Here is a 26,542-nt window from a genome sequence, read left to right on the forward strand (position 1 = left end):
ACTTGAAATAGTTTTGTTTCTTAATGAAGAAAGTTTAAAGATGAAAGAAGATGGCAAGCTACACGTATGGGGGCACACATGGAGGAACGATGGTTATACAGGTCACTTATTCATTTGCAATTTCACTATACTCCTACTACGCACCATGTCTATGAGACAATGTTGACTGAGTCTTAGTCCCTGTACTTGATGAATTCACAGTTTAAAATAAGAATGATAAGAAAAAAAAGAATTAACAAACTACATGGTATTTGTCTGACATATTGATGCACAAAGCATTATTAGAATGTGAATAAAGACACAAGACAGCTTGAATCTGATTGAGGAATAGGAGGGTCAGAAAAGGTTTCAGATGAGGCATGACATTTTGGCTGAACTTACAAGTTCAGGTGGATTTTCCTAGGCAGAGAAAGGTAAAACAAAATTCAAGTAGAGGAAATGGCATGAGAAAAGGTGGGTTTAAATGATCAGATGTTGAAAACACACTATATAGAAAAAAGCAGAAGGAACAGGGGGAGAAATGACAAGGCAAAGAGATGTGTGTTAGAGGGTGAATGAAGCCAGACTATAGATATGAAAGATTTGTTGGAGAGCTGGAGAGAAGAGAGGGAAACATAAGGAGATAAGAATGAGATCTTTCTTAACAATTATCCATTTACTAGTCATTCTGAAAAGCAGTTCTATTTAAAAACTGACTAGAATAATACTGGTCCATTTGTGGAGGTACAAAGATGGATAAAGTGTCTTGAAAAATTTTTAATCATGATCATAGAATCTTTCATTTCATTTTGAGTAAATTTAAATAATTACCCTCTATTCTTGGAGAAGCAGGAAGTGAAATGAAATCTCAACTATCTCAATGATATTGTATTATTAACAACTAAGGTATAGGATATCTCAAACTGAACCTCCAAACACCTTTCCTATATGGGTCTCCTGATTCTACAGGTATTAATACAGTAGACAAATAATATTCCCTCTCTTAAAATGGACTTCTTTCACATTAGCCTTTGGTGGGAGGTGGATGTATTTCCAAGTTCGATGCATATAATACTTTAATGTTAGAATAGACAAAACCAAGACTAATAGAGATAGAAAATCAATGTTTAGACAGATAGCAAGATGCTTTAATAGGAAAGTCCAAATTCATCCTCCACTGATAACTTGGTATCATAACACTTGAAGAGATATAATATGACTGAGAAGCAAATGAACAGTATGATTCTGGGCAGGGGGAGGGGGAATATCACCAGTGCATATACATTCTTGGGTTTATAAATGGAGGATGGAATAAGACAAGGTGAAAAAAATGACGGCTTGACAAACTTCCAAAACAATGTCCCTGAATAAAAGACTTTTCTGGGAATTTAAAAGTAGTAAGAAGGAGAAGGAAGATGAAAAAGAGGAGGAGGAGAATGAGAACTGAGGAAATACACCCAGAATTTACTTCCTCCAAATCATTTAGGCTGCATAGGCTGTAAGTCTGCTGTCCAGAATCCTTCATCACAGGGTTCAAGCAAAGAAGACCATCAAGCTTTGCATGGATCCCATCATTGCAGCAATTAAGTCTCCTTGCCCCAGGCTTAGTGATCACTTTCCTCACACAGACTTTATCAGTGAAATCTCTCATGTCATTTATTCCTGTTTGTATCAGACATCTCCAGATTTTAACTACTGTCACTAACAACTTATCTTCCACTATGTCATCATCCCTATAATAACACTCAATACTCCCTGGCCCTTTACCCACTCAACCTTCCATGCCCTTTTACTCTATATTTGAAAACTGGCACTCCAAAACCAACCTATTTCCCTCTATTTTGTTACTTCTCTAAGGGTTCCTTCTCCCTCTTTGCCATATCTGAACCCTGTTCTCCCTTGAGGACATCATTACCCAGGCACCCTCTCTAGTGACCCCTGCTTACTATCTCATACCTCAAGATGCTCATTGCTCCCTTTTGTTCCTTTAGAACATAATTCTTCCACCCCATTATAAAAAAATCCTTTTCATATGAGGCTCATGTCAATCAGCTTTACCATTCTCTGGCTCTCAATGCAGAAAAGTAATATTCTAAAACACTAGTTATAAAAATACTAGTTCTGATAGGCATTATATGAAAAAAAAAGTTTCATGGTCTATGGAAGGGTTCAGTAAATTATGGTGCATGAGCAAAATCTAGCCTGGCCCATGAACTAAGAATGGTTTTTGCAGACCAACATGTGTAATTAATTTGATGAGAGGGAACACTTACATGGAATCCTAATTAGGTGAAAAGTTATCCCACAAAAAAGAATCTCATTCTTCTTATTGGTAGATATGTATTATAAAACATTACACTTAATTGTTATTTTACTTTGAATTACCTCAATAGAATTTTCTGGCAACGTGTTTTTCTGCCTTTGTTACATTAAAACTTACATAATACTCTTGATTTTGCCTCTTGTCCTGCAAAACCAAAAATATTTACTATCTGGCCCTTTACAGAAAGTTTGCTGACCCTTGATTTGGGGTAAACAACTAAGAAATATTGAATTAAACAGTATTAGTTTCTTCCTTCCTCCCTTCCCTCCTTCCTTCCTTCCTTCCTTCCTTCCTTCCTTCCTTCCTTCCCTTCCTTCCTTCCTCTCTCTCTCTCTTTTCCTTCCCTTCTCCCTCCCTCCCTCCCTCTCTTTCTTTCAATTCAGGATCCTTCAAAGTTTGCTAATTTCATTTTGAAACACTGAAATCCACGATATTATATAACGTTTCCTAAATACAGTTGACCACAATTTAAAAAAAAAATCAGAACATCTTACAGGCCAAATATTCTAAAACTTTGAAAAATGCAATTTAAAATAAGTCTTATTACCTTAAATAAAAATTAACTGGTAACTGTATCATTATTTGTATCCTTAAAGATCTATTATTTTTACAGCTTTCAAATTGCATTAACACTTCTCCAAGATATGGGTAAACTTTTTGTCAGCAAACTTCAGTAGCAATAATAAAACTCATCTTGAGAAATTAAACATCAAGGATTGACTCGAATTAATTGATTGATTTAGAGCAAAATTTTCATATTTTTCTTAAAAACAGTGTTTACAATCCACCAAATATTTAGTCACCATAACATTCTAGGCCAACCAAGCCAACACTTCTCTGTCCCAGCAGATCCCTTATTTTGTTTTTCTTCACCTTTTAGATTCTCTGATACAACAAGCCAAACATCCAGAGCAAATAAATCAGATCTTCCTTCAAAGTCTTTTCAAATAACTTTTTTCTTCTGTAAAATCTCTTTATTTTTAGGGCTTCCCTGGTGGTGCAGTGTTTGAGAGTCCGCCTGCCGATGCAGGGGACATGGGTTCATGACCCGGTCTGGGAGGATCCCACATGCCACGGAGCGGCTGGGCCCGTGGGCCAAAATCATGATTCCAAAGAAACAAACCCACTATTTCCCTCATTAAAAAAAAAAAAAAAAATGTATGCATTCGACTAGGCTTATCTGCATGTTATTGTGCTATAACTATTGTAGTTTTGTCCAAAGTATTTCTTGATTTATCATCTTCTGCTTCTAGATTTTAAATGTCTCAGCCGTTCTTTAATTTCACTCCAACAGAATTCTCTAGTGACTAACAAAGCAGATTCTAAGGACAAACTTCTTATTCTTTAAAAACTCAAGTGGCTATTTTTTTTTTTTATAGAAAATGTTTTCTACATTTTACTAACTAAATTCTTGAAGGTCATCACATTTGGGAGTAATAAATGCTACCAGAACTGAATTCATGCTAACTGAATTGTTTAATACATGTTTTATTAACCATATGATTAAAACTGGATGAGCTACCAAGATAATACACCGTGGTTTTAGAAATAAGACCCAAAGGAACCAAAGTCTCAAAAATTTACAATGACTTACAAAGAAAGCATACTGATTAATTATATTCACGTTTATTAGTGGATGGCATTGCATATCTGCACATGTAGAAGAATCATACTAATTTTAATGGCTTTTTAATTTTATTATTTTATGCACCCTAATATATTTTATTAGTCTCATAATGATGACTTAAGTTGTTTCTTTTATTCTGCTTTTTAAATTGTAAATAACATTCAAGTGAATTTTCTTTTTATGTGTTTGGATCTATGTGCAATATATCCACAGGATAAATTCTATATTTAGAATTGCTAGATATATAGTACTATATTTCTTATTGGATATATTCGTAGCCCAATAAGAATGTGTGTGTATAGTTTATGTTTATTTTTGATTTCTAATTTAATACCTTTGTGGTCCAAGAACATATTCTGTTTTATTCCCATTCTTCTATACTTATTGAGGTTTGTTTTATGACCCAGTGTGAGCACTTAAAAATGCCCTGTATTCTGTAATTTTTGGGTATAGTGTTCTGTAAATGTCAATTATGTCATGTTGATTGACTGTGTCGATCAAATCTTTTATATCCTCACTGATTTTCTGTATAGTTGTTCTATCTTTAACCGGAAGACAAGTATTGAAATTACCAGCTAAAATTTTCAATTTGTCTATTTCTCTGAGTTTCTGAAATCTACTAAAGTATATATCTGCTTTCAATCTTTTCCTGGCTCTGGAGAATTATTACTTCATGTTTCTCAGAGACTATAGTTTAGGCTGTGGTCGATTCAAAGTATCATAAAATATAGAGTTTCTTTTCACATGTTCAGTTTCTTTGTTGTTCTTAAGAAGGAAAGCAAGGGGAGAGCTCCTCTACCACACCATGTAAAGGATGCCTGGAGTTATTTCTGACATGAGGAATCTTGAAATTAATGCAGAGCACAGTTTCTCTCAGAGAGTTCTCTTCATGCCGTTTACTAAAGAACAGTAAATCACTAGAATACTGAACTTTTCCTAATTGGAATCTTTATACCTCAGGGGTTGTGTAGCATGGGTCACATCTTACAATAAAACACTACTATAATCTTATTTTTAAAGTTTTTATTTAGACCGTTGAAGAACTATGACTTGACAGCACTGTAGGATAACCCTGTATGGTTAAAAGTAAGAATAATAGATATGCAAAAGCTTAGCTGCAATGAAACAGAAAGAGTCTAATATTTAGAAACCTTCACTGATCATCATCTATGTTGTTACTCCATTCAAATGGTTTGCTTAGCAGGAACTGTCCAAAGTATTCAGTACATTGGATTATGTATGATCCAGATTTATAGTTTAAAAATGTGCAATCTTAGAATCTCTCTGGCTCTTACTCCACAATATATTATTTAATTCAATGTTAGGAGAAGCATGAGACAAGAAGTGCTGCAGAAATTGCTATTTATGTTGGAAAACAAACAAATAGGGGAAAAGATATGGCTGTTGCATTTACCTCATTATTACTAAATAACTCAAAATTGCTTAAATATAAGTTAAGGGAAATATAGGGAGTTTTATTACAGTGAGTTTTTATGGTTATTCTTTCTAGTACAAGTCTGCTAACACATTTTATATTTCTAGTTTGCTTTATTATCTTTTCACATTTGGAAATAATAGTAAGTTATAGTTTCCTGTTATTAAAAGTATAAATAAAAGAATTAAAGCATGTGATTGCATAGAAGTCTACTCTATTTCTTTTCATATTGAGAGCTTCCTTATAGTCAGAGGGACGCCTTTAAAATAAAGGTCCAAATCTTGCACCAGTATATAACTCCAAAACTCAACTTGCTGGTTACTTCCTCTAGGAAACCGCTCCATTACGTCAGAGAGGATTCCCCCTGCAAGATGAGGTCCATGTTGTAGGTGTTCCCAAAGGTGAGTATTCTCACCTTTAAGTCTATTTTCTGTGAATTCCTGGAATAGACATTGTGCCTTTTATACCCGTAATAAGTAACAAGTTCATAAGACCTAGTTAGATTCTATGAAATTTTATATTTCATGCTGGATTAAACCAAATGAAGCACTTTAAATCAGGATAAAGACTACCACCTCCCCCCAGAAGAGAGAAGTACATTTCTGACATTCCATCATTAAAACTGGTACTTTATATGACAGTATTGGTTTCCATTTGATTTTTCTAAATGTCGAATAAAACAATACAAACATAGCACAGGAAAAAGGCATTCTCAACTAGCATACAGTGAATTGATTTTCTTTTCTTGCTTTTTAATTATTAATATTATTATTATTATTACTAGATAAAAGCTTGGCAATATTTCTAATCACTCTCTAGATCTAAATGTAGGTCAGGGCTGGCCTCGCATCTGTCAGCATCTAAGTATCTTCCATTTGCATATGCTGGCACAGGTTACAACATCTTCTCTAAGCAGCTTCTCTTTTATTATTTTCCATGGAAAACCCATGCCTGCTAACTCCATAGTTCAATATACAGTTATACATGCTATCAGAATTACAGAATTTGAGCTCCTGCCTTCAGAGAGTTTGTTTACAGTCCAAGGCAATCATCAAAGTCAAGTCAACACATACTTATCAAGTGACTTCTGATAAGGCCTGTGCAAAGCCTTTAAAAGCAATACGAGTATAGCTAACAGTATGCAAGTTGCTCAGTTTTCTCCTTACATTGAAATAAGCAACACTTAATTGGAGGGAAATAATCTGAAATGTGTGCTTATAAAGGATAGTAATTTCATTTTCCATTTCTTTTGGAAATCTGAATTTTGTAGAAAAGTCATAAATATGCTGTTTAAATAATTACAAGACACTAAGATTTATATTGCACAGCAAGGCAAATTAATTTTCTTTTAAATTGTACACTGTAATTGCATATTTTTTCTTTACACATGTACACTTATACTGTTACCATATTTTACTTATATGAGAATGTATTTCCTGTCACATTTGCCTACATGATATACTAATGTAAATATACACCTGAATACAATGCAAATGTATCAGTCAAAATAGTTGAGATAGTTTAAAGGTATTTTTGTTAAATCCAAACATAGTTATCCTATTATGGTTCATCAGTTATCCCCAGTCAAAATATTGATTATAGAAAACATATTAGCTTCTTGATATTGATTTTCCTGATTCCAAACTTGAAGTGAGACCCATTAGACCTTAGGTGTGTCTAATACTAGAATATAATAAGAAGGATTGCTTTTATTATTTCCTGGAACTAAAAATATAATCATTAGATTTTGTCCTGGGTAAAATGAAAAAGTTACCTTGTTTTTCATTTATCACCACTATGAAAATAAGTGGAGTTTTAAAAAAAGGTGCAAATTCATTTATAAGAGAAAAGGTCATCATGACAAACACTTGAGGATGTTATGGTATAAATTTTCTGGCAGTTTTCCTGCACCAATGTACTACCTAGGAATGATTACCACACCACACACACCACAGTGAAGAACTGACTTGAAATAGACCTTGACTCTCAATGGCTGCTTTTCTTTATTTACTTCTATGTCACCTCTGGTATGTTGGTATGCTAGGACTCTAAACCCCAGACTTTCGTTCCAAATGTACATGACATCAGCAGCAGGGAGTGAATGTGTGTGCATATGACTATGTGTGTGTGTAGTGTGTGTATGAGTATGCACATGTATATCTTATATTTGCAAATGCTTATCATGTATTTCTTGAATACATCTTAATGACAATTAAAATGATTACTTTTATACTGGAGAAAAACACAATGGCATATGAAGCAAAATCATATTGATTTTTAGTAGGGGACGTGAGATTTCAGCAACATGTTTGAAAAATGCTACCTTAAACATCTGCCTTTAAAAGAAGAAGGGTTAAAGTCACCCTGGAAAAGTCAATAAAATTGTTCAAAATGTTTACATTAATTAATGAAATTAATTAATTAAAATTTCATTAAATCTTAATGAAAACTTAAGCAGTTACACCAAAGAAATTGAAACTCTCCTAGAGGCAATGAACCATTACTAATCACTTAAGATTTTAATACAATTTTAAGGTAAATCTCTAGTAAGTAAAAATGTAGGTGATAGGAAAGTTTGATAAATTGTATTTGGAGAATTACCTAAACATTACGTTCTTCAAAAATATAGATAATGAATGTAGAAAAGTGATTTCTCTGAACACCTAAATTGTGATAAATTAAGTTAACACACTGGATATTTTTAAAGCTTTATGCCATCGGAAGAATGGGTATGGTGATTTTATTTTATCCTGAATAGACTGAAAAAGTACTAGCAATATTAAAGAAGGAGTCTACCTTATGTTAAGTGTTCTAATCACACAAAAAATTAAAGAGGGCAGTAAACATCTTTTGGAGGTGATGGATGTGTTTATGCCATTGAAGGTGCTGATGGTTTCATGGGTGTATACTTATTTTCATCTCAAGTTTTATAGTCTTTTGTATGTATTCAATGCAAAGTACAGCCTTTTGTATGTGTCAATCTTTTGTTTTTTTGTGGTTTTTTTGCGGTACGCGGGCCTCTCACTGTTGTGGCCTCTCCCGTTGCGGAGCACAGGCTCCCGACGCGCAGGCTCAGAGGCCATGGCTCACGGGCCCAGCCGCTCCGCGGCATGTGGGATCTTCCCAGACCGGGGCACGAACCCGTGTCCCCTGCATCGGCAGGCGGACTCTCAACCACTGCGCCACCAGGGAAGCCCTCAATCTTTTATTTGTACTCAATAAAGTGGTTTGAATAAATTAAGAGTCTAAAATGAGATTATTTGCAAAAATATGTAAAAACATACATATATGCATAATTTAATTTACTTGAATAAGTATTTATAAGACAATTTTTATTGTTGGACTGAAAATTTTAGATCTCAGTTTAAAACTTGATGTGTTCATCTCTTAAATATATTGTTATCTATCAAATCAGTTCTAGATTATACTAATGGCCTCTAAACCTAGCTCTCTGCCTTTGGACTCAGTTACCTACCCTCTATTTTAAAATTTCCTGCCAGACCTGTCTTTTCAGGAATGATTTCTTTTCATATTATGCCATCTTCAAAACCTTCTTTGGCATCCCATTATCCATGGAAACAACTGTTAGCCTTTCATTAATTTCTTATTAAATCTACATTTTGCCTTGTGCTAAGATGAACTTTATGAAGAAGGAAGGGGGAGGAAGATGAGGGGAAGACAGAGGCAGGGAGAGAGAGAGAGATAAAAGGAGAGAGAGAGAAAGAGAGAGAGAAGAGAGGGACATTTAGCATATTCTTTCTTCTGTCTTTTCTGGAAAAGACTACAGTTTAGTGGTGGAAGACAGCAATGTAAATAAATGATATAAAATACTGTAAAAATTTGAAATAAAATAGAACAATATTAGAATCTTGAGAAGTAAGCAATTCACTTAGATGTAGAAATGCTGGAAAAATTACCAGAGAAGAGGAGGGAAAGTATTTGACAAAGAGTTCTGACGAAAAGAAAACAACGGGTATAGAAAGGGGAATCACTCGGAGCACAGAGCAGCCCTGTGTCACCCTCTGGAAATTACAGAGTTTGGTCCTGGTAGAAAAACATCTGTGCTTTGTTCTGTGATGAACTGTCAGGAGTCAGATGATGTGACAACTTAGTCACATCTTGTGTGTCACATCAATGACATTGTGTGTCATCTCAGTGACATTTCATAACCTTGTGGGAGTTGCTAAGGATCTGCACTGCTAACCATATCTCTGCAGGTGTGAATTAGAATGGCTAGCAATTGAAGAAGGGACGTTAGAAAATAAGCTGCAAAAATTTTTAGGGGAAAGATGATGAAATTCTGAATTAATCATGTTATTACATGAAAGGACAAGTGGGAATCAAATTAATAGCTGTCATTTATTGAGTGCTTACTATGCTGTGATGGCTTATTTTATGTGTAAATCTGGCTGAGTTATGGTGCCTTACTGTTTGGTCAAATACTAGTCTGGCTGTGAAAGCAGTTTGCAGATATGATTAACATTTACAATCAGTTCATTTTAAGTAAGGAATCATGTGGTTGGTCTTTATCCAATGAGTTGAAGGCCTCAGGACTGCAGCTCAAGACTGTGATATTCAATCTTATCAGAGTTTCCAGCCTGCCAGACTGCGCCCGTAATTGTTTGAGGCAGGTTCTCAATCTCTCTCTCTCTGAATACACATATACATATATAGCTATATACACTATTGATACTGTTTACTGGAAAATCTTCACTTGTGCACATTACCTATCTCATTCAAACCTCAAGCAAAACTGGGAGTAGTTATGATTTTCTTTCATTTTTAAAATGAACAAGTTTAAGCTTAAAGCTTTCAACCTTCCATAAGTTACAAAACAAAAAACAGAATCTGAGCTTGAATTGAGTTTTTTCTGATTCTAGAGAGTGTATTTTAATCAGTGAAATGTTTTTTTCCTTCTTATGCTCAGACCTCATCTGACTTTTAGAAGCTTTCAATTCTTACGGTAAAATTATAGATAAGGTGTATTTAACTTTTATATATGACTTTACATGAATTCATATAATTATATGACTTTTCAAATGTTCTACAATGAGTGATTTTAACTTTTATAAGATGAAGTTATTTTGGAAAGAAAAAGGCTACGCCCTCTTAAACCAGAATTCTTTTCAACTGAATGACTAACATAATTCTTCCTGCTTCAGTATCCACCATTTCTTTTTATAAAACATTTGCTACAGCTGAAGTGGTCTACTCACTGCCTTCTCTAAATAATACATGCTGTATTGTGTCAGGTTTTTTTCCCACAAAGTTGGCCACAACCAAACTGTTTTCCCCTACACCTAGTGTTACTAAAAAATTCTCCATCCTTTGAATTCTAACTCAGACCCTCTTTATCTATAAATTATGCCCAATCTCTTACCTTTCTTCTCTATAGCCAAGGATTTATTTTACAGCAAATAAAATTAGGGAGTGAGAATTAAGGATGAAAAAATCAATTGTTCTTAGTTTATAAACACTACAGGACTCTGATTAATTTAATGCAAAACTAAAGTATTGCAGTGGCTCATCTCTGGTATAATCATATCGCTGACTTTTGCTGATGGCTTCAAATAGTGACAAAGCCTGTCATATTCACATGAAATGGACCGTTAGCCATTTGCAGAGATACACCCTTTAATTATATTGAATTTATGTTTACTTGCACAAAAAATAACCTCAACAAGAATAGAACTTATCCCCAAATTTTCCCAAATGACTTTGGAAAATGCCATGACAAAGAACTTAGGCTTATTTCTCAAAAAAACCAGTAACACCAAAATTCCTGAAGAAGTTAAAATTCAAGTGACACATTGTTTTTAATCTTTTTTAAAACAGTAAAAATTAACACCTCTAAAATACTACATGCTAGATACTTTTCAAAATGCTTTGTATTTATACATTAAATACCAGAATAGCATTATTAGTAAAGCACTGTTATTGTCACCATTTTAAAGATAAGAAAACTAAGGCATGTAGAGATTAAGTAATTGTCTCAAAATCAACAGCTAGTAAGTAATGGATGAGGATTCAATCACCTGCAAAATGACCCCCATGAGAGGATCTATGATTTTTGTAAATTTTTAGTATTCTTATGATTTTCTCAAATATATTAAAGAATAAGGAATCAATAACAAATAGGAATCATTAAAGAAAATGTATACAACTAATACTACTTCCTTTAGGGTATAAAACTTATTTTGGCACAGGTGTAGGTTGCTCTCAGGCTTGGAGAAAAAGAATCATTTAAAACTAATCAAAGTTTTATCCATTTTTCCTAAGGACTCTCCAGTGACACGAACATGAAGTTATTTTGGGTTTCTGTGTTCTAACATTTTGTGTGTTTAGAATTTCCCTCTGGCCTAATGGACCAGCTCTCTTGTTGACAGCCGCAGAGTGAAGCAGTAGGACTACAGCGCCTGCCCACTTCCTGGTGCCCACTCACTACTGTCCATCAATACACTGATCCTTGACTTCTCTGAATCAGACCTGCATCTTCATATCTAGCATATCTTAGGCAGCTTCTGCTGCCACTCTTCAGGAATATCATAATGGAATGGATCTAGAGACAGCCCTACATAGGTATATTAAACACATTGTTTTAAATGTCTAAAATAGACACAGGATAAATGCAAATATACTGTCTATAATCTATGGTATTTGAACCATTGCAACATTTTTTCATTTTAAATTACTGGCTTGTTTTCTTCATAATAATTTAATCAATTATTCAACCATTTAGTGTGGATAAGGCAGTGAATACACTGTGTTATACAGGATTTCTTTATAAAATGTAACCATAAAGATGTTCAAGAAGCTTCAGGTCTAATGTCTGGCAACTTTGCAAATGTTTCTCTCAATGTTATTGGTAAACCTTTAAGGTTTAAATAATCCCAGTGAAATATAGAATATAATATTTAGAATTATATAGAATGTAATATGAAGGAGGTCAAAAAGCACAGTCAAATGCTTTCATTTTACTACTGATGAAAATGAGGTGCTGAGAGGAAAAATGATTTGGCCAAAGTCACATAACCAACCACTGGCTGAGACTCTATCTCAGGTATATTCACGTCCAGAATATTTCAGGGTCCAGAAGCTTTTTAATGAAAAGATGCATTGTTTAGTTATAGTACATTATTCCACAGCCTTACTGTGATGTGAAATACCTGTTTCGCCAGTTAGCTTAAGAAAGTATTTCTTAGATTTATAAAATGGAATAAAACTAATAATATGCACTTTTTTAAGGAAAATATTTATATTTCCTAAATTATCGTAATGAAATGATGGTCATGGGAAATTAAAAAACATACCTCAACCCACTCAGCTGTTACTGAAGCAGCAATTCTAAGTAAATACAAGCAAACAAACAAAACTAGAGGATTCTAACTTCTGTTAAAGGTTAGGGTTAGGGTTGGTTGATCAGAATTATTAAAGGCAAGTAAGATGAACATATTGATAAGAATATGAAGAATTTCAATTTACTAAAAGACGTATTTAAAATACATTTAACCCCCCTCATTCTTAAAAGCATAGTTCAAATTATATAATGTAAAACCTACAGAACACTAAAGAAAAAGACCATATATCCACCATCACTACTAAGGAGTTAAAGTCTTATGTACTTTAACTTATTTAACTTTAATCTATGTATTATGTAAAACATAATTATGTATTAAGATAGACCCAATAGGCACATATAAAACACTGTACCTATCGCAGGGAAAACATTTATAAAAGTTTACATTAAGCCATTAGGTCATCATTTTCTAAGTGACTGTTACAAAGATCTGTTTTTGAACTTTACAAATTAGCTTCAAAACCAATTTCACATTTTTGTAAATTTAAAAACAAACATCAAAATAACACACCTGAAATAAGAATATGCAATAAATTTTTTAAAATATTCTAACTAAATAATATTAAAAGTATTACTATCAAATTGTTGGATGAAGATTAAGCACCATTTAAAGAAAATTCTATAGTCTTCCATGTTTTATTGGAACAGAAAAAGAGGACAGTAACATTATACTAGAAAGGATCAAATAAATTTAAAATTTGGCTTTTTGAGAAGACAAATGTGAAATTTATAAATATCAACCAAAGTTGATCATGAAAATAAAATACTTATAAATAATATTAGGAAACAAGAAAAAATATAGCAACACATGCTAAGATTAAAAGAACACTAAGAAGTTATAAAAATATTATGCTAAAAATTTGAAAATTTAGGTGAAATGGACTTTTAGAAATGCATAAATTACCAAAACTTATTCAAAAATAAATCTAAACCTTACTGTTACAATCATAATAGAATACATTTTAAAAAATCTTCCCACAAAAAAAGAAACTACCTCACCATAACTAGGCACATTCATAGGGTAGCTAGTGCAAGAAGAATTTAATAAATTAGAAAGCAGAAAAATTGGAATGGAAGAAGCAATAATGTCATTATTAACAAATAATAGTCTGGAAAAACTAGGTGGTCGTGAGGATATGGAACAAAGGGGATTCTCACATTGTTGCTAGTAAGCATATAAACACACAAACAATTTAGAAATCAGTTTGGCCATGTGTAGTACTTTTGAGCATGCTCAAGCCATACAAGCAAGCAATACCACTTCCTGAGCAATTTTCCCTTAAAGTCTATATCCAGGCACCCATGAGACTCAAGAATATTGTGAAGCTCAAACTGCTTTTATACATCAATCACTCTCTTTTTGAGTTTGTGATAATTCCAAAATATATGAGAAAAAAGTCTTAAGAGAACATCGTCAAGTGTAGACTTCCATCTTACATTTTTGCCATGAACAGTGCTTTAAGAATAAATAAAACATTATGTAACAGAAATTTTACAGAACTAGGCCTTAGTATTCTTGGATCTCTTCTGGGTTTTATTATTAACTAGCAGTTTAATCACACATTATAAACTTTTTTCTTTTTAATTAGTTGATAACATTATACTGGTACTATTTGATATATTCTTAAATTAAAATACTAGATAAAAGATATTAAGGTAAATTAAAATCATCCAGTATAATAGGACAATTTTTATGAGTGGCTTCTGTAAGCATTTTCCATAGGGCCCTGGCTGACAGTACTCAGTGCATACCAATGCCTGTGCTTACCAGCTGCTGCCCTTGGACGCCCCAGGCCGCGTACTGCAAGATGGAGTCCTCTACTTCTGGAGGATTTAACTCCCAAACTTCCCTTGAAAAAAGGTAAATATTTTTACATGAACAAATTAACACCTACATTAACAATTTAGTTGGACAGTTGCTCATGGAAACCAGAAAATCAAAGAACTTACCTAGTGTGTATATTGTAAATCACATATGAAGCAGTATACGAATAATGAAAAATCTGAAAAAAAAAAGAAGCATTATAGGCCCTAGTTTGGAATAAAGGCTCCATCTTAATGGGTATATATGTTTTTGATAAAATCCAGGAAATCTAAAATTGGTTTTAGAGAGAATTCAAAATGTGAAATATTCTAGTTCTGGAGTTTATTACCCTTTCTGAACCTTACTGTAATAACCTCCTAATCCTTTCTACCATCAATCTCATTCCTTATTCAATCCACACTCTATATTTAGTATGATTCTGAATATTTTGCTAACTTGTTTAAAATATTCAGTGATTCCTCACTGCCTATAAAATAAAGTTCAAACCACTTCAATGATATTCAAGGGTTTTGGTATTTTGGGTCCTACAAGTTTTCCCACCCTTAACATCCACTACTTCTTTTCACCTAGTCTATACTTCAATTACCTTAAACAAATTCCTTCTGTATATCCTGAGTAACCTGAGCATCTCTCTCTCTCTCTCTCTTTTTTTCTTTTTTTTAGGACACCCTACCCTCACTCAGGTGAAAATTTCCCCTCCTTCCATTATAGCCTCTGCATAGCCTTCAATAGAAATCCGTCTCACAGTTTACTTTCAACTCTTAGGACAATTCTCACCCTGTAACGTAACTTAGATAAATATTTTAAGTACTTGTTTCTTTTTCCCACTAAAATTTTGTCAGGTCCAGGTGCGTATTACCTTTGCATCCTCCACATTACCTTATATGGTGTCATGTTTGCATGCAACATGCAATCAATATTTGTTGAGTAATGATTCTGATGGGGAAAAACTCTTGCAGCTTAAAGTGTTTGTGGAGACAAAATGGGGTAACACCCCAATCACTTCATAGAAATAGTTGAAATTTATATGTTAAATAGTTGGTTTCAAGTATGTATCTTCAAGAGACTTTAGTGCCATCTTATAAAGAGCCTTGTTTCTTTTTAAAGGGCATCTTCCCAAGGATCACAGCATCCATGATGGGGTGACATTAAGGAACACAGTGGATGACGCAAAGATATCCCTATATTTTGGTTCTTACTAATTAAAGATGGTGGAATAGTAGAATACAGAGGAATGAGGAAAATTGCAAAAGACGGGTTAGGGAAAGAGATGATAAGTATGTGACATTTCAATGAAATTCTTTTTCTCTAAGCTATGTGGATCTAGTGAAGAAAATTTTTTCCATCTAGCTATATTGTTATTATTTACAAGATTTACAGAACTTATGTTGATACTTCCATTTTTCAGCATACAAGTATAAAAGTTTCTTTTATTCCTGTAGTGGATGTACGTTGCACAAATATAATACTGTCAATTGAAACTCCCCATTTGTTATAATATTGTGTTTTACAATGAAGCTTTATTCCTCCATTTCTTTTGGAATAACTATTAAATCTGAGATTGCCTTCACTATAGAGTCATAGAAGTGAAAATAACTTTTCTTGGTGTCTATTTTGGCTTTCATATTGTGTTCTATAAAATTCCATATTTGACTACAAATTTTAAATTTTGAATTTACTACTATAGCTGACAAAGAGGTGAGAAATGTGACCACCTCTATAAACATTTTTTTCCAACTCAGAAAGTTCTGCTGCCAAAGCAAACTGCCAAGTGAGCACTTGGTCTTCAAAGCAGACAAATGTGTCAATGATGTTATGGGTAAAAAGAAACAATTCATCCCATCTGTTAATCACCTAACACACTGTACCTGAATTCTAGGCTCACATCCATCTTGAGAGTTCCTGTGCACTACTGTTTTAGTCAAAGCAAGCCAAAATAACCACTGAGACAAAACTGGATGGATATAACCATTGAATGTTGGTCTCTATCATATTTATATAATATAGAATTATAGAGGTTGCTGGCTCTTCTCAATGTATGAATCCAAAGAACTTAGATCGTCTCCCAATGATGGGATTTTGAGAGAGGGATATATAAATCCACTTTCTGCTTTGTAGTTCTTAGCCTAATACAGCATTTGTTTCTCTCAGCTGGTATGCTGAGATGGAAGATCACAATAAAGAATTTAACCTCACAGATACAGAGAACAAACTAGTGGTTGCCAGAGGGAGGAGGGTCAGAGATGAAAAAAACAGGTGAAAGGGATTAAGAGGTACAAACTACCAGTTATAAAATAAGTCACAGGGACGTAATGTATAGCACAGGGAATATAGTTAATAATATTGTATGTGCATAAACTATACAAATATTAAATCACTATGTTGTATACCCGAAACTAACATAATATTGCACGTCAACTATAATTAAAAAAAAGTTAATCCTGCCTAACTTGCAAACACACAGCAAACAAGTTGCAGAGATTTAGTCTCAACTATAGGTTCCCTACAAAGCCAGCAGCTTGCCATTTACAGGTAATTAGAACCTAGCCCTTTTTTCTTAGCTTAGAACTCTTTCCACTAAATCCACTGTCCCTTGGTGTGTGTGTGTGTGTGTGTGTGAGTGTGTGTACTCCCAGAAGATCTCAAATACTTTGTAGTTTTCCATAATTAAAACTGCATTATATGTCCACCACAGAATGTAAAGAGTGTAAGATAGGAGAGATTTTCAACAGGGTTAGAGGTAGACATTTCTTTATGTTTGTTTGCATAGTGTTGCAGAGATTTTGAAAGGGGGAGTTTTCAAGTAGAATTAGACTTAGCTTTACTGAACATTTGTATTGAAGCACATTGGGCTAAATTCAATCTGTGTTAATCTGCATCTCTCTCTTTCCTTCCTTGAATAACATTTCTATTCTTTTTTAACACTCCTCATTTCCTTTTATCCTATGTTCCTCTTCTACATTGGCTAGGTAGGTCTTGTTTTACGATGAGAGGATAAAATTGGAGTCCCTGATGTTAGAAACAGTCTTTTTCCTATAATGATTGGCTGTTGCATAGTGAGCGCTGAACTGAACATTTGATGAGATCCTTGGGGACAAAGACATTTCACAGTCAAAAATTACATATTCATCCCATCTCTGCAAATGATGTTCCACTGCTTGTTACAGAGCGTGAATAGTTATAGCAAAGGTAGTGGGTGTGGGGCAAAATTGAGATATACTATATAAAAACGTGATCAGTGCTTACTCCTGGAAGCTGGACTTGAGATGACATTCAGTCTCATGATGCCAAAATGTATTGGGATGTACAGAAGGCATCATAAGATCCTGCAAACCAATCTGATCCCCACCACCTCTACCTTACTTTAGGACCCTATAAGAGGCTGATTACTAAATATTAATCACCATGAGTGGTATAACTAATTATCATTGTTTGCTATAGCTTTGCTCTATAAGTCATCGTAAACACTGAATTAGCAAATACTGAATGATTGCTCCTGGGAGAAATATAGGGTTAGGTTCCTGCGGGTCTCTGGTTACATTTTCATCGACCAATCAATACATACCATCTTTTCACATGTTTTTTTATGTGAAGACACTGTATCTAACACTAAATATTGTTGATTCATTAGCACTGAGCTCATGGTCAACAGTATTGTAACTCATGCCTGAATGAAGCTTACCTAACACATGTACTTTCTCTGTAAAGCACATCACAGCCTTCCTGCACCTAATAACACTGGACAGCACTTCAGCACTGTGCTTGGGAGTACTTTAAACAGCAAAATCACCAACAAAAAGCACAAACATTTTTGAAAAAATAGCACTAAAAGACCATGAAAAGGACACTAATTTACAGTATGAAAGCTAGAACAAGAAGACCTTGCATCACCTTTTTTGATCTCAGCTGGGAAAGTGTGCATCAGGCAACGCAGATGTTCTGCTGTTCTGAACATGTTTGTGAATGACTGAGAACATGCAGCAAGTATGGATCTTGCAGTTACAAATACAATTTAGAAAATAGGTATGTTTGCAATTCCAGAATCTTTAAAAAACGAAGACTACCTGTACACGTAACACAGACATAGCATGAGATGTTACTGGAAGAAAGAAAAAAAAAAACAAAACAGGCATATTGAAGGAAGGCCTGCCAGAACTTAAACACAAGAAACATATAGAAACATATAGAACACCATAGTGGTGGTGTTCATGTTCTGCAAATGAAAACTAGCTACATCTATTCAGTTATCAAATGTCTGTTAAGTAATCTTTTTGACACAGGCACTACACTAGGTACCATTCCAAAAAAAAATTATTATGGGGATAAAACTCATTTTTAAAATAGAGTAAAATACAAAAGAGTATCAATTGATAATTTTTATTTACTCCTATATGTTGTCTATCTGTCAGTTTATAAACATGTGTTGAATACTAATTATATGCAAGCTTATAAGTTAAGTACCTTGCCAAATGCAAAGACTGTAATAAACATGACCCCTGCCCCCAAAGAGCTCTTGACCCATTTGGGGTGACAAAGTTAGGAAATATTATATTAGTATAAAGGGTTCCAGTTGCAGGTCTTGGTTAAATTAGAACTTGCAGATTATAAATCATAAGCTTTCCAAGAAGCAATTAGTAATCTGTTTCAAGCCTGCAATCATAGGGAAGATAACAGTTGACTTTGGCATTGAAGGAACTAATATAATTATTGAATTGAGTATTTACTATATAATGGACTCCGCTGAGTGCTCAACATATATCATTTACGTTTAAATCGACCTCAGGAAGTAGAAACTGTAATTCATAATTCATGGGATAGGCTCTGGAAGCACTGAAAGTTTAAGCAGGAGACAGAGCCACAATTTGAGCCTACGTCTGTCTGATTACAACACATATTATGACTTAATCTCTCCGTACTCTCTCTCTCAGGGAGCTGGGACAGGAAGCATGACTCCAGCTTTGCAAAAGATTTATTTCTGAAAGACCTTTAAAGGTACCACCCAAAGATTTATGGACACGAGTAGGCATGAATTAATTGTGATTATCACAGTTAAGAGATTTCATTGAAAGATGATCTAATATATCAAATTAAAAATGTAAATCCCCTTCTCCTTTAGCTTTTTCACATTTTCTTGGAATATCATTTATTGCCTAAGACATCTATGGGGATTCATGTCAAGGAAAGTTACACTTACAAGAAAAAAGAACAGGGTGCCTTAGTAATTTACGCTTAAAACGCTTAAACGCTTTAATTTAATTTAAACGCTTAAATCTCTGGGTGCCGAACTTTTCTGCTCTGCAGTTAAACTGCCGAATTGGAATAAATAGCATACTTTTTCATGGCTTGAGGATATTTAAAATAGGATTATGGATTTGCCATTGACTCAAACAGTTAGGAAAACTAAACTATGAGGAAGCAGGTCTCTGAATAAATAGTATTTATGAAAAAGTGGCAGTGAGAGAAAAGACAATGTAGGCAAAAGGGTGTTTGTTTCTCTTGGAAGTAAGTGGTATAATGATGCCAAGTTTGTTCTAGGATAATGGAATACCTTTCACGATGAGTAAGTAGTGGTTCTGTTGTTGGACATTTTTATCTTTATTATGCAGTGAAAAACTAGACCATCAGGTAGGATACTCTAATGTAGTAAATATGGTTCACAAAATTACAAGATGCAGCTCTACAAAAATCCTTTTAAGACATTGTATTAAAAAAGGTTTTGTGAACATTGTGAACAACAGGTATTGGTAGAAAGGGAAAATAAATATGGGAGGGAATTTAAGGTATAAGTAATATTTGTCAATATTTTAGTCTACTTTCTTTAATCTTTAAGATTGACATATACACACTACTATATATATAATATAGATAACTAATAAGAATCTACTGTATAGCACAGGGAACTCTACTCAATATTCTGTACTGACCTATATGGGAAAAGAATCTAAAAAAGAGTGGATATATGTATATGTATAACTGATTCACTTTGCTGTACAGCAGAAACTGACACAACATTGTAAATCAACTATACTCCAATAAAAATTAATTTAAAAAACTTACATTATGTTGATAAGATCATTACTGACAGGTTTTACCATCTACGTCAGTGTTTCTGGGGATGGACACACCCCAGAGTTCCCTACTCTGACATTTTCACTGATGTCATTCCCCTTGATCCTCAATTTGAAAGTGGATAAAAATGTTTTATATGTTTTCTTCTTTAAGAAGTTAAATAAATGACCCTGTCTACAAAAAAAAAAAAAAAAAAGTACTATGCAGGATACACAATTGGTAAAATCATGATTGGAACCAAGATCTTACACATTCCAAACATGCAAGCATCGTTTTAATGTGTTACCACATGGAAGAACCATGTAAGATTCTTTCACTGTATCACCATTATGGTAAGTGGCAGACATAGTAAAATACTCAAGATGGTGAGACTAAATATAAATGATGCTAGAGAAGATAAAGTTTAGACGTTTAATTCAGCTCTAAATTTGGCAAAATCTATATAAAACAAATAAAAATAAATTTGCTAATTAAAAGACAGACTATCTGCCACAAACCCAATTGAGTCATTCTGTTAACCTATACGCATCATGATGCCATCATCACACAGGATATATAGTAAGATTTTGACTTTTTCTTACTTTATTTGAGTCTAGCAGGCTTCCCATTTGGAAAAGATAGGATATTGTTTTCTTTGTTTTTAGTATTCATAGTGTATTCACTCTGAGCTGAAATACGATACTGTTGGCATACTATGAAAGTGAACAACCTAATAAGAAATTATATAAGGTAAACATGGTTTCATTTAAAACATTTATTTTATTTAAGAAAATGGATGGCTAATGACTCAAGTCTTAAAAGCAGATGACAAAAATTACCTGGGTATCATTTTTCAATTTTGTATAGGATTATCGTGTCCAGGATATAACCCAATGACTTGCAAAGTAAAAGCAGTCAGCATGAGAAGAATATACTGTATTATACAAGAGATCTTTGAGTGAGAGGAATAAATCATTTTCTGATCTATTTCCTGTTAAATACACTAACTGATCATTATGGAAAAATCTCCTAGAATTGCTCTCAGCATTTAGTTCGTGAGATGTTGTCTATAATACAAAATTTCATTCCAAAGAAGCTCCCTAGCGTCAGTTTTTTAATTATTCATATTTAACATGCAATTTGCACCATAATATACTGCTGACTAAAATACCAACCTCATTGACAGTGCCATCCTTTGTAATAAAATATTTTCACATACCATTCTGTATTAATTAATGCAAATAAGCTACTTTCACACCAACTGGCATTAAACTATTTCTTATGTCCCAATATTAAAAATATCTGGTTTGATAACCTGAATAGCACTTAAGGGTTAACTGCTGACAGTAGTGCAAGTAGGTTTTCAATCTGCACTGAAATAAATTTAAACATCATCTAACTACCCATACAGTAAATTTCTCTATAGCATGTCAATGAAGAAATATATTATTACAATAGTAGAGTGTGAGAGACAGAAATCTCAAACTGCTTCTACTGAGTACTGTAACTTGAAAGACAAGGATTAAAATTATTGATTCAACAATATTTGAAGGCATTTGCAGGCCCTTGTTGATGGAACCAAGCATGTAACTCAGGAAAGTAGTCATTTCATTCCCCAGCAACTTTGATGAAAAGGTTCTTTCTTTATTTCAATGGGATCAAGTCCCAGCTTCTGTTTTCTTGAGCAGGTTACTTAAAAATTTTACTTTATTCATCAGGAAAATGGAGAAAGCAAGATATATCCAACTGTTTCCTAATAAAGATTATAAGACAAACCATAAGGAAATTATTTAGTTATCACAGGAGGCTAAGCCAAAACTCAAACCAAAACCAGGAAAACTCAAATCTATTGTAATTGAAATTTTAAAATTTCTTTAATAAAAGTCTTACTATTAAGCAAGAAAGGAAAACAACCACAAAATTAATGGTATTTATTAGTTACTTTTTGCAACACTATCCCCCATAAATAATTAAGACTCATTTGTGTTGAATAATTTTAAAATATTAGAGAAAATATTCTTTTCAAATTTTCAAATTTCTTTTTTCAAATTTTCAAATTTTCTTTTCAAAAATTATAAAAATATAATTTTCAAGAATATATGATAATTTATGTAATTATTTACATATTAATAGCTATTTAGGTTGAGATTTTTCACATATGCAAAATACTGAGATTATTTTCATTGCATATTTACACATATCCTTAGGATACATTCCCAGAAGTAAAACTTGTAGATCCGAAGATATGCACATTTTACATTTTGCTTCATACTACCAAATCATTTTCTAGAAAGATTAGAAACAATTCATAGTGCTATGTGCTACACAAGTATCTTATGTTTTCTTTAATGCCACAATAAAATAACATTACCCATTGTGCTGATTTGGATTGTTTGAGTGGCAAAAACGAAAACAAACATCATTATATAGACTTGCAGTCTAATTATGATTAAGCCTGAATATTTTGTCATAAGCTCTTAGTGCTCTGTACTTCTTCATTTGTTACTTATCTATCAATGTCTTTTCTATGGCATTGTTCATCTTTTCCTTGTTGATATCTAAAAGCTCTTTTTATATTACAAAATGCAAATGTATTTTCATGAATGCAATAAATATTTTACCCAACTAAAGTTTGCCTTTTCTCTTTCCCTGTGTGTGTTCTCTACAGGGAAATTTTAAATCTTTATGTGATTATTTCTAAAAGCTATATACTATTTCAGACCATAGAAGGGTGCCAAGAGAAGCTTCACTAACTCAACATTTTAAACTTTAAACAATATTCTTTCTAGTACTTCTCAAGTCTATGATCTCCTCAATCCACCTAAAATTATTTTTTGTTTAAGGGGTGAAGTATAAATTCAGTTTTGTTTTTTTCTTCCCCAAATAACCAGGCAGTTCTCCAATATAATTGATTTGTAATTTATCCTTTTATTTAATGTACCTCCTTAATTCCTTATATAACTTTGACCTTTTTTCTGACTAGAATCACTATAATACAACTTTAAAATACATTTTAACATCCGAGAAGGTTAGCTCATTTCATCTTTTTTATGACATATATACACTCTAAATACTGCCTATTTAAGTGCAGGTTTAGTCTTTTGATTAAATTCTAGTTAAACCAAGAGGAGGATTAATTACTGTCAAATAAAATTTTATTGTTTATTACTTTCAAAAAACTCTTGAGTCCATTTCTTAAAAGATGTTTTTATTGGTCATGAACATAATTTACTTGTTAATGTTTTCATTTAATGTCTTCTATCATCATAAGCATGCAGAGTAGTGAAATAGTGAAGACTGCGGGTTGGGTGCTAAAGTGTCTGTGTGAATTGTTTGTTTGGCTCAACATTTACTGTGCAAACTTGAGTAAGTGACATAACTTTGCCTGTTTCCTAGTGATGGAAACATCTTCAAGAAAAATCAATGATTTTCTTTTAAAGGATGGGAAGTTATAGGATAGAAAGCCCAGAAATAAACCCATGCACCAATGGTCATTTAATCTATGACAAAAGAGGCAAGAATATACAATGGAGAAAAGACAGTCTCTTCAATAAATGGTGGTGGGAAAACTGGACAGCTACATGTAAAAGAATGAAATTACAACATTCTTTAACACCATACACAAAAATAAACTCAAAATGAATCAAAGACCAAAATGTAAGGCCGGACACTATAAAACTCTTAGAGGAAAATATAAGCAGAAGACTCTTTGACATAAATCGCAGCAATATCTTTTTGGATCTTTCTCCTAGAGTAATGAAAATAAAAACAAAAATAATAAATGGGACATATAAACAAAAATAAACAAATGGGACATAATGAAACTTAAAAGCTTTTGCACAGTAAAGGAAACCATAAACAAGAGGAAAAGACATCGCTCAGAATGGGAGAAAATATTTGCCAACAAAGTGACCAACAAGGGTTTAATCTCCAAAATATACAAACAGCTCATGCAGATCAATGTTAAAGAAACAATCCAATCAATAAATGGGTGGAAGATCTAAATAAATAGACATTTCTCCAAAGAAGACATACAGATGGCCAAAAAACACATGAAAAGATGTTCAACATCACTAATTATCAGAAAAATGCAAATCAAAACCCCAAGATATCACCTCACACCAGTCAGAATGGCCATCATTAAAAGTCTACAAACAATAAATGCTGGAGAGGGTGTGGAGAAAAGGGCACCCTCCTATACTGTTGGTGGGAATGTAAATTGATACAGCCACTATGGAGAACAGTATGGAGGTTCCTTAAAAAACTAAAAACAGAAATACCATATGATCCAGCAATCCCACTCCTGGGCATATATCCAGAGAAAACCACCATCCAAAAAGATACATGCATTGACAGAGGAATGGATAAAGAAGATGTGGTACATTTCTACAATGGAATACTACTCAGTCATAAATAAAGAATGAAATGATGCCATCTGCAACAACATGGATGGACCTAGAGATTATCATACTAAGTGAAGTAAGTCAGATAAAGACAAATATCATATGATATCACTCATATGTGGAATCTAATTTTGAAAAATGATACAAATGAACTTATTTACAAAACAGAAAAAGACTCACAGATTTCAAAAACAAATTTATGGTTACCAAAGAGGAAACATGGCGGGGAGAGATAAATTAGGAGCTGGGGATTAACGTATATATGCTACTATAGATAAAATAGATAACCAACAAGGACCGACTGTATAGCACAGGGAACTCTACTCAATATTCTCTAATAATCTATATGGGGAAAGAATCTGAAAAAGAATGAATACATGTATATCTATAACTGAATCACTTTGCTGTACACCTGAAACTAACACAACACTGTAAATCAACTCTACTCCAATAAAATTTAGAAAAAAATAAAGGATGGGAAGTTACTGTAGGTGTTAATGGAGAAGAACTCTTATTAAAGGTAAAGGTTGTAGGTTGAAAATATTTGAGAATAACTAACCCTAGGATAAAAATATACACAGACATCCATAAAAAATTAATGTGCTTTTATATGCTGCTTATGAAAAATGACCTCAATTCTAAGCTGATAGGAAATATTTATTTTTCAAAGGAATCAGAAATTGAAACAAAACTTTACAGAACAATTACTCTAATGGTGACAATAATATCTGAAGAAGTTGTCATCCCACATAGCAAAGGTAATGCTCCACTGACTTTCAACATAAAATCCCTCTGACCCCTCTATTTGTAAGATTTCTGATGTCATGAAAATCAAATATATAAAGAATTGACTTTCAATCTCAATCACTTCATGTGTATTCATCTGGACTGGCAAGTGGCCCATGCCAATCTGATTACTACTAAGAGCAGAACTTTCTTCCTGAAGGGGCCAAATCTTTAGCCCTGAAGGTCATCCAAACCAACTGAGCCTTGAAAATGCCACACAGATCATCCAGAAACCATCAGGTGGAGTAGGTACCGGAGCCTAAGGTTCAAGAACAGACCTTTTCTCCCTCTTAGAAAGCTACATGCTGCAAGTATATAATACTTGCAAAGGGGAGACAGTACATATGATTTATACCAAAAATCAGAAGATCAGGGAAAATTGTAAAAAAATGAACTACGTGGGTCTGTTTTCTTCACTTCTGTGCCCACTTTTGCTTGATTCTAGAAGCCCGGTGTTGCACTTTGACTCATTAGTATCTTAATAATCCAAATTATCCTTCCCTTCTCCCCTTTAAAAAAAAATGTATTGTGATATTCTTTAAATTTTCTGAATCATAAAAATCATTAGAAGAATTTTATAAAATTAGGAATTCCAGGAAATCACCTAGGAGAGACCTTGAAATCTGCATTTTACTGTGTGCCTCCAGTCATCCTTTTTGTCAGGCAGGTTTGGGAAGTGCTGTTCTGCTCTATGAAAATTCCCATTGTTTACAGCCAAGGTGATTGAATAGAAAAACTAGAGGCTGTAGAAGTTTCATT

The 26,542-nt window shown here is 33.4% G+C and overlaps 1 protein-coding gene across 5 annotated transcripts in view; it reads right to left on the reverse strand.

Moving 5' to 3' along the window:
• DPP10 (dipeptidyl peptidase like 10) overlaps positions 1-26,542 on the reverse strand; it is a gene marked incomplete at both ends in the record, with an annotated part of 1,304,794 nt that overhangs the window by 143,852 nt on the left and 1,134,400 nt on the right. For all 5 annotated transcript variants that reach the window (XM_082841087.1, XM_082841086.1, XM_082841085.1 and 2 more), the window contains 2 exons: positions 14,490-14,571; positions 14,672-14,724. In XM_082841087.1, the coding sequence (XP_082697213.1) occupies positions 14,490-14,571; positions 14,672-14,724 (135 nt within the window). The remainder of the gene's footprint in view (positions 1-14,489; positions 14,572-14,671; positions 14,725-26,542) is intronic.

The sequence above is a fragment of the Leucopleurus acutus genome (assembly GCF_964270905.1).
Source record: "Leucopleurus acutus genome assembly, chromosome: 6".
In the NCBI taxonomy this organism is placed as follows: domain Eukaryota; kingdom Metazoa; phylum Chordata; class Mammalia; order Artiodactyla; family Delphinidae; genus Leucopleurus; species Leucopleurus acutus.